Raw genomic sequence first — 16879 nt, 5'->3', positions numbered from 1 at the left:
TTGCAGTTTAAACGAATATGACTTGCAATTGATATTACATTACATTGACGTAGACTCAATAGTTATTTACATTTTTCTGGTGTTGAATTTCAATGATGCAGCTGTACAGTGAAACAATTGAAGACTCCATTAGATCAGGAGGTATAGTTAGTGTTGAGTCATTAAAGACAGGACAGTGTGTGTTAAATTGAGAACGTTGTTAGGAAAGTGTAACAAATATTAATTATTTTTATAATTAGAATGGTTAAATATTAAGCCTGAAAAAAATATTTTCTTTCATGATATCAGAACTGAAAAATTTTTGTCTTGCATTTGGATAAAAGTTTAACATTTTACCTGTATTGCAGTTATAAGCAAAACCTAGGTACCTATGCATTTTGTTTAAGAAAATCAATCTTATCTCGTTATACATAGTATAACATTGTTGTCAGGTAGGCTATGCTTTGTTTTTCCAGACAATATGAGCTAAATAGTAAATAGTGTTCCATCATAGAGACTACATGGACTCGAAGCGTTTCAAGAGTTATTGTAGAGTTCCTTAAGCCATAACAGCTATTAAGCTGTAGAGTATAAGAAGACGAAGAAAAATAAACCTTGCCTGGACTAAATAAAGTGTAAATTTGCAGTTGGCGGACGAGCTCCCGGCCCAGCTGTCGGAGCTGGGGCTACGCCCCCGAGCGATGGCCAAGCCCTCCTTCACAGTCCGCACCCTCATCAAAGACGATGAAGAGAGGGCCCTCAAGTTCTTGAGAAGGTATGTTTCTAAACTCAACTCCGTATAAATGACTTGATTTCTGCATTGAGATTTTTGACTTGTAATCAAGATGAACTTTTCATCCCTACTAATATTGTAAATGCGAAAGTAACTCTGTCTGTCTGTGTCGCTTTCACGCCTAAACCTCTGAACAGATTTTGATGTAATTTGGCATGAGATAGATAATTTGAGTCCCGAGAAAGGACATAGGATAGTTTTTATCCCGGTTTTTGAAACGACGCCATTCGACAAAGTTTTTCTATGGCATACAAAATGTCACGAGTGCGAAGCCGCGGGCGGAAAGCTAGTATTAAATAAATCCTTGAGTGGAAGATAAGCACGCTCAAGACAGATATCTCAATGCAGAAACAGGGCCAATATAATTTTACTTTTAATTTTACTTCGTTTCGTCAAATCCACCACCATGATCATGATCAAGTGGTTACTAAGTCACATTGACTCTCCCATGTGTGACTCAAATTGGAAATTCACTTTATGGAATTCTTCGGTCTGTTAAGTTTAAATCAACTCTAAAACCGAGTTCGTCCTCCAAAAAAGTGCACTAAAAAGTGAATAAACCTGTATTCAAACATAGGTATTCAATTTATTTATTCTTGATGATAACATTGAATTGACCTTATTAGTAAGAATCAAAGTATCTGGTATAATGCCTTCTAAAGAAACCAGAAACGTGCTTTTTATCTTTGGTACCTACAATAAAAGGTTAAAAAGGGCCAAAGTTTATACAATAAACTATTTTCAAAGTTCACTAAACAACCTCGCACGACAAAAGTTGTCATCGTGGTCATTTTATTACTTAAAAAAGTACCTACGAAGTGATAAAAATTTCAAATTCACCTCATTTTATGACTGAGCTTCAAGGTGAAGCAAAATGTCATAGAAAGGTCCAAACAAAAGTCCGGCTTCTCCTGTCCTGTGATTACCTACTAGTAAGCAAAGTAAAGCACTTAATAAATGACTCACAAGGAAGTTACGCGTCTTTTCTTTAAATTAAGTATAATAAATGAATAAGAAACACTACACTCAGCGACTTCAAATGATTTTGTTTACTTTTTTGACTACTGGAAATTAGAAGGGCAGTTGATGCCTAGGAAAATCTTTCCAAAGCAACAAAAAAATGCGACCAGCTGAATTTTCATTATTTAAAAGTTTTTCACTTACAATTCACTCTAATTGGTATAGAGCCAAGTTTGATATCAACTTGGACTTAATTGATTTTCATCATATATTTTTCGCTTTTCACCAGGTTTTTCTTCCGAGACGAGCCCATGAACCAGGCTGTGAACCTCCTGGAGACTCCTGACTCCAGATGCCCAGAGCTGGAGGAGTACTCCGCCAGTTCCATCGACCAGGGCAACTCCGTGGTGGCGGTCGACGAGGCAGGAGAATTCGTGGGGCTGATCATCAACGGAATCGTTAACAGAGAGGTGAACATTAGCATAGTTCTTGCAACTCACGAAGGCGAGTGAGCTTTACTTGTGTGCGTACGTGTATGCACATAACGAAGTGTAATGCCTATCAAAACTTGAAAAACGAACAGTAGCGAGCCACCACACGTGCACACATGTAAAGCTCACTCGCCTTCGTGAATAATGCAATTATTGCAAAAACTATACTTACCTACCAAGTAATATCTTATTCCAGCTAAGTAGTACTGGTCCAAAAAGCCCAAAGCAAAAAGTGCACATTAGCCTAAAATACATGTTGTATTTTTTTATGGGACAGGAGGCAAACGAGCAGTTACCTACACATTAGCATAAAAATATGTTGACAATGCCTGTGTAAGTTTTTTAAATAAAAACTCATATAAATGTCACCAAGGATACAGCAATTTAAAATTAAAAAAATACAAAGCAAAAAATATGTAAGTATTAAATAAACAATTATAAGGCAAAAATAGTACATAGCTCTACCTTTTTTATTCCAATTTGCAAAACCTCTAGCGTGTCCTTGTGAAGCAATCAAGTTTCAAGATGGAAAGATCTCGATTCAAGATTGATCGATATTGCTTCCTTTCAAAAAGTTACTGCTTGTTATATCTAACTGAATACATTCAGGGTGAGACTTCAAGTGATTGGAAGTTGCAGGTACCGATACGTGGATTATAGATCGAGAAACCTCTTCAGTGAAACCAGACGTGACAGTTTTTTTGATCCTTCCATATTTCGAAACTAAAGCCTCCTTATAAGATATATCATAGCGTAATTGAATTGCAATATAATTGTCTGTATTCACTTCCGTGCAGGTGTGCTTGAGCCACTGTTGGCATAGGCTCTGATTTTTAATTACACTTGATCACTTGGTTTAGTCACGCTGTAGTAAATAAGTTTCAAGTATGGCTGGTGATTAGTACCTATACCTACTAGGGCAGGCTGCCGATTCATTGTGGTTTGAAGCCTAAGTACAAGAAAATTCTAAACTTCTCTATCTAGTAAACTTTCTTGTGTACCTATCTACTGTCCTTTAACTGTGATTTTAGTGAAATATGAATAGGAAAATTAGAATACAATGAGACTGATGAAGACACGTTTTAAACAGTTACAATGTGATCACTGTACTTATCTAACTAGTAAGATCCATTTTTCTCTGCTCTCCTCTAGACAAAGTTACCTTCGTGACAGATTAAAATTTTGTGATCGTTACACGAAGCAAAGCACTTAACTATCTACAAAAAATATAGCGATCGTTGCAACAATATTATTATTATGTAATACCTACTCGTATTTATGTGAGCTTAGCTTTAAATCTAGCTGACTAACTGTCAGCAATCTGTTTAAGTTAAAAATAAATAATTGCTAAGAAATAAGTAATTACGATACTGATAAGTTGAAGTCATGTTAATAAATTAATATTGGTTGTTTAAAAAACAATCAGTACAACCAAGAACTATCGACAAAAAAACGAATAACAGTAGTACCTAATTCAAACAAAAAACCAGTACAAAACGGCTCCTGGTGTTGACTTAATATGATTTATAACGAGAGCTTGAATACAACTTGTAAAATTAACCGCATGATCGATGGAAAAGAGAAACAGCCTTTATTAATCAAGTTGTGATTAAAATATTTGTTCCTTCGTACATTAGTCGAAACGTTAGATATTCGGAAGATTATAAAACGTCCTTCGAAACCACCAGTCTGAAACTCGTAACAGCATTTTTCACAACATATCTACTTACTTCTAGACTGAGAATTATTGTGAGCACTTATATATAGTGTTGGTAAGGGCAAGAGCTGTAAAGAAATCTGTGGTTCCTATGGGGCTATTATCTACCACACACAACCATAAATCTCATGATAGATAAAAAATTGTTCCCGGGTGATACCAGATCGGGCGGCTAGGCTTATATCGTATTATAAACGAGCTAGCTAATATGTTGATGTCTTCTAAGTTGCTTAATTGCTGACACTCTATAACCATGGTGGCTATAAATAATTCTCCATTGTTCTGTTAACAATAACGACTGAAAACCCGTTTTTACAGTGCAACAAAGTTTAATCTCGCTTGGCGAACAAAAGATAATAAATGCAATTGCAGTGGACGCACGTGTCTCGGGTACAAATGACAAAGAAACAATAGGTATTTCTCTAAAACTGTATTTTGAAACTAAATTCCAAGCTCAATTTTATAAAATTATTGAAACTTGTTCATAAGTAGGTTCTGTAGTTTCCGAAATAAGTAAATTACTTAAGTATAGTGTGAATGTAGCAAATTGAACATGCTGAATTACATTATAATTGTCTTTTTATGCTCCTCTTTTATTTGAAACATAATTATCGTTAGCACGTTTTATAAAATGAAGCAAACGACCAGAAATAAACTGTACTTACCAAACTCACTTAATCCAATAACAATAGGAAAGCTTTAAAGCTTTATGTCCCTGAATAATTCAGTTGTAACCTTGAAAAAATATCAGCCCAAATACGAGGACACTTCTTACAAAGAAAACGAGTTTATCCTGCTTTCTGTACCTGACAGGAAATCAATACCTAACAATAACATGGCACACAAAGCCCTATTCGAGGAAAGCTTCAACTTGACGACGAAAGATAATGAGGTTGAAGAAAATGTAATATTAAAGCTTTTTCGCTTTCAACCATACTATTGTTATTTGAAGAAAAGGAAATAAAAGAAGCTTGCGAAGGTTACATTATAAACTGAAAAGAAAACCCGGAAGTAGGTAACAAAGCAAAAAAACTCATTTATTTTTGCAAAACGTGTTGATAAAACTATACCATAAAAACATAATATGCCTAATGTTACATTAAATTCGTTAACGAAAACCTACAAGTGTTGTTAAAGCATGGTAGAACATGCCTGATACGGAAGGTATTGTTCATACTTAATAGTGTTTTGAAAATAAAATGAAATTACTTTTATTAATCTTATTCTGATATGAAATTCAAAACTTAATAACCTTAAGTTTTAAATTACTGTAAAGTAAACCTTTTTACCGACAGTATTATGAGTCCTTACTTGAAATTAAAAAAAGTAATGAGTCATTACTAATGACTATTATTGAGCAATTTAGTTCCACGAGTTCTCAATCGGGAAAATTCTTCAATCAGGAAAATTACCCAAGGACCAAAAGGAAGGTGTCACGGTTGACTAACTGATCTGCTCCAATGCTCTGCACCATAATACCCATGATATCTTACTCAGCACTTATTAGAGGAAACGTAAAAACCAAAACAAACTGGTGATTGACAGAAAAGTACAGTCAGTTAATGACTGATTTAACAAAAGATACACAGCTCAAACGCATTTTTCACTTAAAATAGGATAAGGCGATAATAGTTATGCTTATGTGAAAATTAGTTAGTTAAGCTTAGGTGAAAATTAGTTTATCCAGCATCTCTCAGTATGTTCTTACAACTCAAGAAGGCCAGTGAGCTTTACTTGTGTGGGTACGTGTACATGCACATAAAGATAGTGTAATGTCTGTTAAAACTTTTGGAAAAACGAACAGTACTGAGCCACCACACATGTAAAGCTCTCTCGTCTTCGTGAATTGCAACAACTCTACTATACCAACTTGCAATAATGTGTGTCTGGAATGTCTGGATGGACTTACAGGGCCCAAAAAGTAAGGAGAACGTGTTAGGATCCCAATATTTTTTTAAATCATTGATGTACTACATTAATGATGTAGTTTTTTTTTTAGTTAAAAACTTTTCTAAATGGTCATGTTCCTTACAGGATGTGGACTACTCAGACAAATCCGAGGATTGCCCCAACCCGAAGTTCAGGCGGATCCTCCAGGTGCTGGGACACCTGGACAGGGAAGCCAAGATCTGGGAGAAGCTGCCAGAAAGCTGCCAGAAGGTCATGGAGGTCAGGATCGCGTCTACCGACTCCTCTTGGAGGGGGAGAGGACTGATGAGGGTGCTTTGCGAGGAATCTGAGTAAGTTTTTTTTAAGCTCTTTCTTTGCTTTCTTTCAAGCCGACGTTGTAAGCGACATAATGCAACGCCGCCAGCTGGGTCGCGGTTTGAAATCCGGTGGGGATTTCTTTTAAGTGACATCTGTTATGAAACCTCAATGTAGAAGCTCTACTTATTATAAAACCACAGTAAAACTAGGTGTTGGGTGTGATATTTGTAAATATCATAAAATATCTTACACTAGGTTTGTTTGAGTCTCTTACTAAGTTTTAAGCTACGAGTATGTTCGAGTTGTGCGCCAAAAAATACAATAATCCAAAAATAAAATAATTTGCAACAAATTATAAGTTTATAACACCTAGTCATTAAAAAATGTTTATTTCCTTTCCGTACATTGGTACGCTATGCATTTCATTAATCTATCTGACTCAAAATTAAAATAAGAAGATATATTAAAAATTCTAAAAACTACTACTACTATACTATAACTAGGTTAGTAACACCGATTGACATTGATACCGAAAAGTCTTTGACCCAATGAAAAACTAAGCAGATTTATAATTACTTACTAAAGAATAGAGACTCGTTTAGTTAAAATCTATTCCTACCTAGTATTCTATAAATCTGTCTGTAGTCGCCAATTAGGTACCTGTTTGATGTTGTCAATTTATAATGACTGAGACATTTTATTTCAATGACAAAAAATAGAAGACTGAGTAAGCCGAATCAAGACCGTTTGATACTCAGCAAAAAGTTATGTAATAGATATAATTAACAATATCGATTGTTGTATGAACCAGTAAGTTCAATTCCTACATGCATATAAAAAATTTTATTGACTTTAGTTCCAGGAAATATCAAATAGTGCAAAAACCAGCCACGTGGGTAATGTGATCTGGAAATCAAAAGAATTATATTTTAATAGCTTTAAAAGTGTCATGTAGACAATGTAGAGTTCGATTCGATTTAAGATCCGTGATCGCTCTTACACCACTCAAAGTTATGATGTACAAAATGTAAAAAACGTTAAAAGACATATAAGCTAACGTAGGTATGTATTAAACACCTGTATGGATCTAAACTCCACAAAATCTAAATAGCCTCTGATTGATCCAAAACGGGCAGGACACAGTAGGCAGAACTGACGGCCGATGGGGCAGCAAGGTTCTGGAGTGGAGGCCGCGTACCGGAAAACGCAGCGTATGACGTCCACCCACAAGGGGGACCGAAGACATCATAAAGGTAGCAGGAAGGCGCTGGACGCAGGCCGCTACCAACCGGGCAACATGGAATTTAAAGCATTGGAGGAAACCTATGTTCAGCAGTGGACGTCCTATGGCTGAGATGATGATGATGATGATCCAAAACTGTTAATTAAATATAGAATTTATTGTGTTTCCGCATTCTTGAATTTGAAGGTAATGTAATTGCAAGATACTATTATGATGATGCTTTATCATGTGATGCAATTTTTTCTTATGCATATCAATATTTTCTTTGTAGGTATTAATTCATTTACTTTGACTTTTTCTCTTGTTATGTTAGCGGTATGTCACTAAATGTGATGTGACATATTATGTTAGTCTCTAGCAATACATTACATATAATAATTAATTTAATATTTTTTGCAGACCTTGACTACATTTATGTATTGCAGCCGTAATAATAAGCAACTTACTTATTCATTTGCTCTGTAAACTAGAGTTCGCAAAAAATGCATATCAAAATTTAACATGCATACAGCTTTTAATTGCTCGTATAATAAAGCGAATGTGGTTATGAAACAAAGGCGCTTAAATCTAATTTATTTTTGCAAAAAAATATATGACATTACATAGGCATTCCTACAGTTACGGTCAAATTTAGGTGGTGCAACTCAGCCTTAGTACGCTAGGAAGTGATAATTATTTTTTACTCGTCGATCGTCTTTGTCTTTAGTTTGACTTTACGAACGCCAGAAAAAGATTTCTTTAAACTTAAAAACAAATGAATAATATAATAAGTAATGACAGATGAGGACGAAAAAAATCCACGTATCTCCTACATAAGGTACTTGATACAAATAAGGCCTACCTAACTTTAAATGCTTATATTTCAATAAATATTAACGCCAGTCAACAAAAACAAGGTTAATTAACTTCTTCCATCCTTTAATTTTAGCAAGAATACAAAAAATAACACAATTTTTAACTAAATCTATTCAAAATAAGCAAATTACGAAACCACTGATTTTGGCTTTATTAAATCACCTACACGGAATAAGGCCTATATGATTCAAATGCCTGTAGACCTTAAAATTGAGGTTGTATTAAACAAAATGCGGTAATAAAACATTAAACACGTCGATTTGTTTGCGTTATCAAAATTTTACATACCAAGTAAACAGAAATATACTGTATATCTCTAGATAAACTTAAATTCCACTTATTAAGAATAATACATAAATTATAGATAAAATTAAATATTCATAGTAACAAAGTAATGATTCCTGACTTAAATTATCAAAAAAAAATATCAAAAACAAACAATATTATTTTTTTGTATAGGGCTTATTAAAACACCGTGTTCGAATAAGGCATATTCGAACACGGTGTATATAATATATAACATAAAACCTTTTAAATAAATCAGTTTAGGAACATCATTTAGTCTTGATTTTTTGTAAACAAAATGAGATCTCAATTTTTGTTAGAACCAGGGCATAAAAAGGCTTCTGAATCATCTTTACAAACTCCTACACAATCTTTATGATACCACCAAAAGCAGTCCTTTATGGTAGCATATCTGCTACATTGTCTTCGAGACAAGCATGATAATATCAGCATTAATCCTTTAGAATTATACATACGGCTTTTTTTTCTTATTTTTTATTGGTTTTGTATTTTGTTTCTTTTTTTACAGGTTTAGTATTTTTTTTACTCTGTTTTATTTTTATTTTCTGTGCTGTTAGTAACATTCTTATTAAATAAATATTTAGTTACTCTTTGACTCATTTAGTTTAATGAATTTGTCCGTAATCAGGTGTGGACATAAGTATCCAATATGGCCTACCATGCTGAAATAAGGCCTAGGCCTTATTAGATATTTCGCTCTTGTTGTCTTTAAAATTTACAAATAATGCATCTATAGCCAGTAGTACAAATCCTTTTGTACCCTTTGCACCACCGGCCTGCACCACTGGTGGTGCAAAGGGTATTTTTTAATCCCTTTTGCACCACCAATAGTGCCGCCCTACCATTAACTGTAAAACGATTATCTATAATCATATAATTTTTTAAAATATAAAGAGGAAAGATTTGATTGTTTATTTGTACTGAATAGGTTCCGAAACTACTGGACAGATTTGACAACATAACATAAAAATTAATAACAACCTCATAACTACATACAACGAATAATTTAATTCCTAAAGTACCAGGGCAACATAATCATAAAGGAGCTATATCAAATTCTTCTTGGTTGACCGGAGAAATAAACATGTATCATAAAATAGCTCCTTTATGGTTATGTTGCCCTGGTACTTTATTCGTTGTATGTAGGATGTAGGCCCGGGGTATCGTGTGTCTGAAGTGAAATGTTTATAGGCACTTACACACACACAAATTAAAACTTTTAGGTAGGTTTTGATTTATTTATAACAATTAAATTATTAAGTATTTTACAGTCTACTACTAGTTTTACAGTCGATGGTAGCACAGCACTATTTGTTGGTGGTGCAAGAGGGATTTAAAAATACCCTTTGCACCACCAGTGGTGCAGGCCGGTGGTGCAAAGGGTACAAAAGGGTACAAATTAAGGTAATTATTAGCTAGAAAGAAATATTCAGAAACGATTACTAAGAAAAGCTTAATCTAAAACAGCGTTATTTTACCGAAAATTTAAGATGAAATCGCCAGATTTGTATAAGAGAGCACGAAATCACCCACCACCTTAGAAGAACGCGTGCCAATTGGTGCTGGGATCGTGGACCGGGATGCTCTTGCACTCTACCGGGTTGTAGGGCATATGAGTACGTGTCCTTGAAGTATTATCCCGGTTGGATTTGTTTATCTGTGTTTTCTGATGTATAGGCCTTATTAGAACGTAGGCCTTATTTGTATCAAGTACCTTACCTCAAATAGGTAGGTACCTAATTTTGCGCTGAAAATAACTCGGAATAAATAAAAAAATTAATAGAAATGAAAATAAAAAAGTTACGATCGCATAACACACATAAATTAACATTACAAATGAAAATAAGTAGTGCAAGAACTCCAAATCCTACTGGTTTTAGTACTTATTGCAAAAAATAAATAGGTAGACCAACGGTTGTTAACTGAAATTATTTCGCAAAAAAAAAAATTCAATTAGTCTAATTTACCTGCAACAGTTTTCCGCTAGGAAACTAGGCCTACGAGTACCAGTTCTTTTGTTGAATTAAAGGAAATGATTATCATCCAAAATTCAAAGTAACCTGTGCCTACCATAAGTTATAGAATTGCATAACTAAATTGAATTTTTCATCTATTAATAATATTTAGTTTTTAGTAAAAATATTTAATTGATATCGTAAAGTTAGTACCTACTTCAAATCAATTGGGAAAGCTCCTAGTTGTTTTGAACAGTGACCAAAAATCCGAGACTTTTGTAGACCATTTTTTTTAAACTACACTTAAATAAAACGTAAATTGCTTAATTTATTAAAGCATTGTGGGAACGTTTGGCTCGTCAAAGCTGTACTGCACATTGTTCTGTGACAACAAAATGATCTTAATGAAGACGCGTATTATTATGCAACTGTTGCAATCGCAGTTACGACGTCCCGCGCAATACTGCGACTGAAGGTCTTAATTCAACGAGGGTACAGTGTGCATCAAAAGACTTGACTCTTATGTCTTTAGGAACAAGTTTCTATGTGTGCATCAACTTATGAAAAACCATGCAATAGTAGTTAGAGTTATGCTATCTCAATCTACAATAATATTTGCCTCTGAAACGATATACGATAAGGAATTAGATCATGGTTTATCAAGATCTTGTTAATTCGCAAACATTTACAACAATACATAATAAACAGTTGTTTATTTCAGTTAGTGACAAAACTTAATCCTACCTACTATACCGTGAAGTCTACCTAATTGCCACTGTCAATGGAAGAAACATAGTTAAGTGGAGGCACTCTTATTAGGAAAGCAATCCCTGCTTTCCTAAAATGGTATGATAAAAAATTATAACTAGGTAATAATTTAATGGACAATTAAATGCACGTTTAAGAACGGTTATAAGTAGGAGATACCTAAGTGTTTATTATAATTATCTAGGCCTACTAGTATGATAACTAGGCGCTCGCGCTTGGGTGCAATTTTCTTTAATTTTATGGAGTAAATGAGCTTCATAATTAAATTAGTTGTTAGGGTAACAAGTGTAACAACACTTGAGGATAAGTTAAATTATATGGCAATTTAGATTAAATTAGTTGCAGCCTGCTGTTTTATCAACTAGGCCGTCACGCAAAATAAAGCTATTACTTGCATCATCAAAATAATGATCATCAATGGAACCTATTTTTAATAAAAAGTAATAAAGAGGTTGCAGCCGAAAAAATCCTTTAATTTTTTTTTTGTTTCTAAATTAAAAAGAAAATAATGAATAAGGAGGTGGCAAACGAAAAAAAGGCAACTCAATTTTTCTTTCCAAATGAAACACCAAGTTGCGCTGCCGTGAAAAAAATAGCAGTTGTGAGGTATTAAAAAGTTAGATTAGATATCAATAGAAGAAGAACAATGCTAATATTATATGACCAGCAAATATGACCCATAGTCATCACGGAACAGGCTGTGTAACTGGTGTAACCCAATATTAGTGACGGCACAATGCTCTCAAGGAAGTCCAAATTATTTTGAAGCCTTTGTTTGAAACGTCATGTCAACTTTTAATGCACATTCTAACTTCTAGCCCGCGATGATATGATTATTTTGTAATTGCTTCCTACTGGTTGTCATTCAGTTTAGTTTACACGGATTGTCGTCAAATGCGGAAGAGTGCATTGTTTTATTCGACCATTATTTTGAACGTCACAAAAAATTAAATTACTGCTTGACAACATAAAACGGTCACCCGAAATAGTTAATTAAAGCACAAAAACTTATTTTAAACATAATAATAAAAGTATGCACTGTTTTTATATTTAGACTAGCTTTCCGCCCGCGGCTTCGACCGCGTGGAATTGTATCTGTCACAGAAAAACTTTATCGCGCCCCTGTTTCAAAAACCGGGATAAAAACTATCCCATGTCCTTTCCCGGGACTCAAACTATCTCTATGCCAAATTTCATCAAAATCGGCTCAGTGGTTTAGGCGTGAAAGCGAGACAGACAGATAGACAGAGTTACTTTCGCATTTATAATATTAGTAGGTATAGATAGCCAAAAAATCTCACGGTAATAAGACACTTGATGCGATTTGATATGATCAACTTTTTATAGAATTCATTTAATAGTTTTATTAGATGCCTATTGTATAAAGTCTATCGAAAGTTTTTGCTATTAGTCTAGTAGACTAGTTTTATTTAAATACAAGCTTTTGTCGGCGTCTTCACCCGCATGAAATTTAGTTTGTCACATAAGTATCGTCATAAATTATAGCCTATATGTTACTATAATAATACTGTAAAGTTTCATCAAAATCTGTTTAGTAGTTTTTGCGTGAAAGAGTAACAAACATGTTAACATCCATACTTACAAACTTTCGCATTTATAATAAGTAAGAAGTAGGATGACCTTGGTGGTTTATTCTAGACTAGACGATTGTTTTTTTTTTGCTTCACATAGGTAATCCTCTATATAAAAAGCGAAAGGTGACGGACTAGTCAGTCCGTCCGTCAGTCGACTCACTCATCACGAAATCTCAGAAACCACAAGTGCTAGGAGTCTCAAAATTCAATGGGAGTTCATTTTAGAACGTAGGAGCTCACTAAGATGGGATTTTGCAAAATTCAACCCCTAAAGGGGGTAAAAAGGGGGTTGGGAGTTTGTATGAAAGTCCTCTATTTTCGAAGTAAGAAAACAATTCCATTTTCTTGCAGCATTCAAAGCGATGGCACTATACGTTGATCACTAAAAAGCATTAGGGACTTACTTTTTGAAGAAGTAAGTGGCTAGTTTAAAGTAGAGTCAAGTCATGTGGTTAAGGTAGATTCACAAAAAACCACGCAGAAACACATCATTTACAAAAAAAAAATAGCATTATTCATATTCACACTTACCTTTCCAGGCGTATAGCAAGAGCAGAAGGTGCAGGGGCTATGCGCATGGACACCACTTCTGCCTACTCCGCCGCGGCCGCCCAGAGGCTCGGCTACAGACCAGTGTACGAGGTGGCTTATGCTGAGTTGCCCTATGCGCCGCAGCCGCCCGCCCCTCATGAGATCGCCAAAGTATACATCAAAGAGCTGTGAAGTAAGTCTACAATACTAGAAATGTATTTGACTCTCTTGTGGCGTTCATATTGTTGGCATACAACGAGTTGTCGTACGCGCCGCAGCCGCCCGCCCCTCATGAGATCGCCAAAGTATACATCAAAGAGCTGTGAAGTAAGTCTACAATACTAGAAATGTATTTGAATCTCTTGTGGCGTTCATATTGTTGGCATACGACGAGTTGTCGTACGCGCCGCAGCCGCCCGCCCCGCATGAAATCTCCAAAGTATACATCAAAGAGCTGTGAAGTAAGTCTACCTAATATACAAGAAATGTATTTGACTCTATGGTAAATTCAACTTTGTACGAGGTGGCATACGCCGAGTCGCCGTACGCTCCGCAGCCGCCCGCCCCTCATGAGATCGCCAAAGTATACATCAAAGAGCTGTGAAGTAAGTCTACAAAACTAGAAATGTATTTGACTCTCTTGTGGCGTTCACATTGTTGGCATATCCTGACCTTTGTTTGTCACCTGTCATCCACTTTGCAAAGGAACCTTAACTTCGAACTCCTATGTTCTTCTGATTAATTTCGTTGCGGGTCCAATGACAGTTTAACTTTCCCCCGGGACAAACTTGACCTTCACTGGTTGGGTTTTTATTGGCGGTCAACCTAGATCCTGGCTACACAGAAGTTGCAGTGGTGGGAAAGAGAGATGGGAATAGTCCGCCCGCCCCGTATGAGATCGCCAAAGTATACATCAAGAGCAGCTGTGAGAGGCGCTGGATGCAGGCCGCTACGAACCGTGCGATGTGGAAGTCATTGGGGGAGGCCTATGTTCAGCAGTGGAAGTCCTATCTATGGCTGAAATGATGATGATGATTTGACTCTATCGTAGGGTTAAAGTAGCACGCTGAGTTGCTGAGTTGTCATAATAAATCTCTACAGCACTGCAACTATACGCTCCCTGTCCAATTTACACTCCAGTGGAGTGGAGGATTTGTCGTACACTACCAACACTGGCCAGACGGATTGGGGTAGTTTTTAAGAGGAAAAAAGTTTCCCCGATGGTTGTTAATTAATTAGTCGAGCGATATACGATACGAGTACTCGTAACTGTCGTAACATAGTGGTAGAGCCGCCTGCACTGATATTTAACATAGGAGTAGGTATTCAATAATACCCATTCATTTATGTAAATTAGTATTGACCTTATTGGTATCTATGTATAACTAGAGCAATTCTCATGTACCTACTTATATCATTATGATATGATGATAATCAAATACCTCCTGCTTTCAAGATTGTCTGAGCTTAACTGTTGTAGTAGAGCCCTGAATCTAGGTACATCACATTTTGCCCTATAGTAGGTACCTACTTATATTGATAACTTACGATTTTTTGAGATATTGACGTATTTTTTCTTTTGTTTCAGGAATTAAAAATTACTACGTAGTCTCACCTACCATATAATATTATTACTGTAATATTGTAGCATTGTAGGAAGCACTATTTTAGAGTAGGAAGCAGGTACTTTTTGGCTTTGAATCATATCTTAAAGATGTTATTTGTATATTGTGTGATACCAAATTATTTAAAGTGGTGATAATTTATTGTAAACGTACAAATTCACAAACCATAGGTTTGAAAGATTGTGATAAAGTAACAAAATTATTGCAAAAAATAAAAAAAAATGGTATTTATATCAGTTATACGAGTATCACCTATTTAATTGCATTAGAAATGTAATTGTACTTATTCTTCTAATGTAGAAAAAGGCTGGATGCAGGCTGCTACCAATCGATCAACGTGAAAAGCATTAGGGGAGGCCTATGTTCAGCAGTGGACGTCCTATGGCTGAAATGATGATGATGATGATGAATGAAGAAAAATGGTTGACTGAATATTTGGTATATTATCCTTAAAATTTAACCAAAAAGGATATTACCCTAATATCACTATTATTACATTCCCGTAACTTATGAATAATTTTCTTCAACATCTTGTTAAATACTAAAAATAATAAATCAAATAACAACCAGTGAAAAACAGAAAATCACAAAATCATAAATCGATAATGTAAGTACCTTTATAACGCCTACTTATTTTGAAACGAAGCAATCGTTGCTTCAAGAAATATTGCTAACAAAATACTGTAAGTAAACTTGGAAGCGGAAAACCACTTATTTTTACCTATTGAATTAGTGTGATGTGTAGTTCCTTATTGTTAAGTATTATTTAGTTGTGATAATAGATACTGTAAGCTGAATATTCTGAAAGAATTCATCAAGAATTTATGCGTGTACATATTTGGCGATGCAAAACAAAGTCAATTGTGAAAGTCAATGTAATTTGATCATTAAACATGTGGAGTAGATTGCATTTTTTATTTATTGTCCCTACCCTACATTACCTACCCTACATATCTACCTACCCTTCATATAATTTGTTAAATTAACTTTAAAAAACACTAAGCCATGTGCTTTTGATTTACTTATTACAATTTTAAGAACTAGGCTTGATACGTAAATTAGACCTGTTTATTACAATCGCTGTAATTGATAATTTTCTTCTGACTTATTTTTATACTAGTACAATCGCAAGTTAACTTTGTATACAGATACCTTCTGTAGATACTGTAGAGTGTAGACCATTAATTAATCACATATAGCAGCAGTGCTAATAAATAAGTGCCTTCGTAATAATCCAACAGTTTAACTACTCAATTCCCTGCAAATAATAACAATCACAGAGTCGCTGACAGTTTAATTTTACCTTTTATAAATAATGTAATCAATAGTATTAGTCAGGTAATCGTGTCTGGAGACTATAAAATATAATTCTACGCATATTTACAGCGTTATCTAAATGTGATAGTTTATACAAGCAGGTAAATAATCTTTAAGTAGATATCTGTGATCTGATTTCAATATTTGTGAAGAATGAAGATTATGAAGCCCACTTTTATGCATGCATAATAATAGATTGAAATATTTTTTTTATAACTGACTGACTAATGCCCGTTTTCACCATTAATCCCTAATTTTTAAGTGAACCCTATAAAAACAAAATGCCTGTTAAATGTTACCATATGGGTCACTTAAAAATTTGGGATAGATGGTGAAAACGGGCATAAGTAAACTAACTATATCTGTGGAATATTAATATCTAAAGACCTAAAACTATAATTTGGCACATTATAATAACGTCAAATCAGTAAATTAAATATTATGCTGTATTTTACGGTGCAATCTACTGAATTTATAAATTACGCCTGTAAACCGCCATGTTTGAAACAAATAAACACTACTTTGCACAAGCTACA

The 16879-nt window shown here is 34.7% G+C and overlaps 1 protein-coding gene across 1 annotated transcript; it reads left to right on the top strand.

Annotated features, from left to right (window-relative positions):
- The first annotated feature begins 622 nt into the window (after nt 1-622).
- Nucleotides 623-15931, top strand: Aanat (arylalkylamine N-acetyltransferase). Its single transcript, XM_028317991.1, has 5 exons — nt 623-754; nt 2022-2202; nt 5975-6180; nt 13410-13594; nt 14990-15931. Exons 1-4 carry the CDS (start codon nt 681-683, stop codon nt 13591-13593), a joined length of 645 nt encoding a protein of 214 aa, XP_028173792.1. The 5' UTR covers nt 623-680; the 3' UTR covers nt 13594; nt 14990-15931.
- The last annotated feature ends 948 nt before the right edge of the window (nt 15932-16879 follow it).

The sequence above is a fragment of the Ostrinia furnacalis genome, unplaced genomic scaffold (assembly GCF_004193835.3).
Source record: "Ostrinia furnacalis isolate ACB-3 unplaced genomic scaffold, ASM419383v2 OfSCF6580, whole genome shotgun sequence".
Lineage (NCBI taxonomy): Eukaryota > Metazoa > Arthropoda > Insecta > Lepidoptera > Crambidae > Ostrinia > Ostrinia furnacalis.
This window is presented reverse-complemented; position numbering and strand designations above follow the sequence as displayed.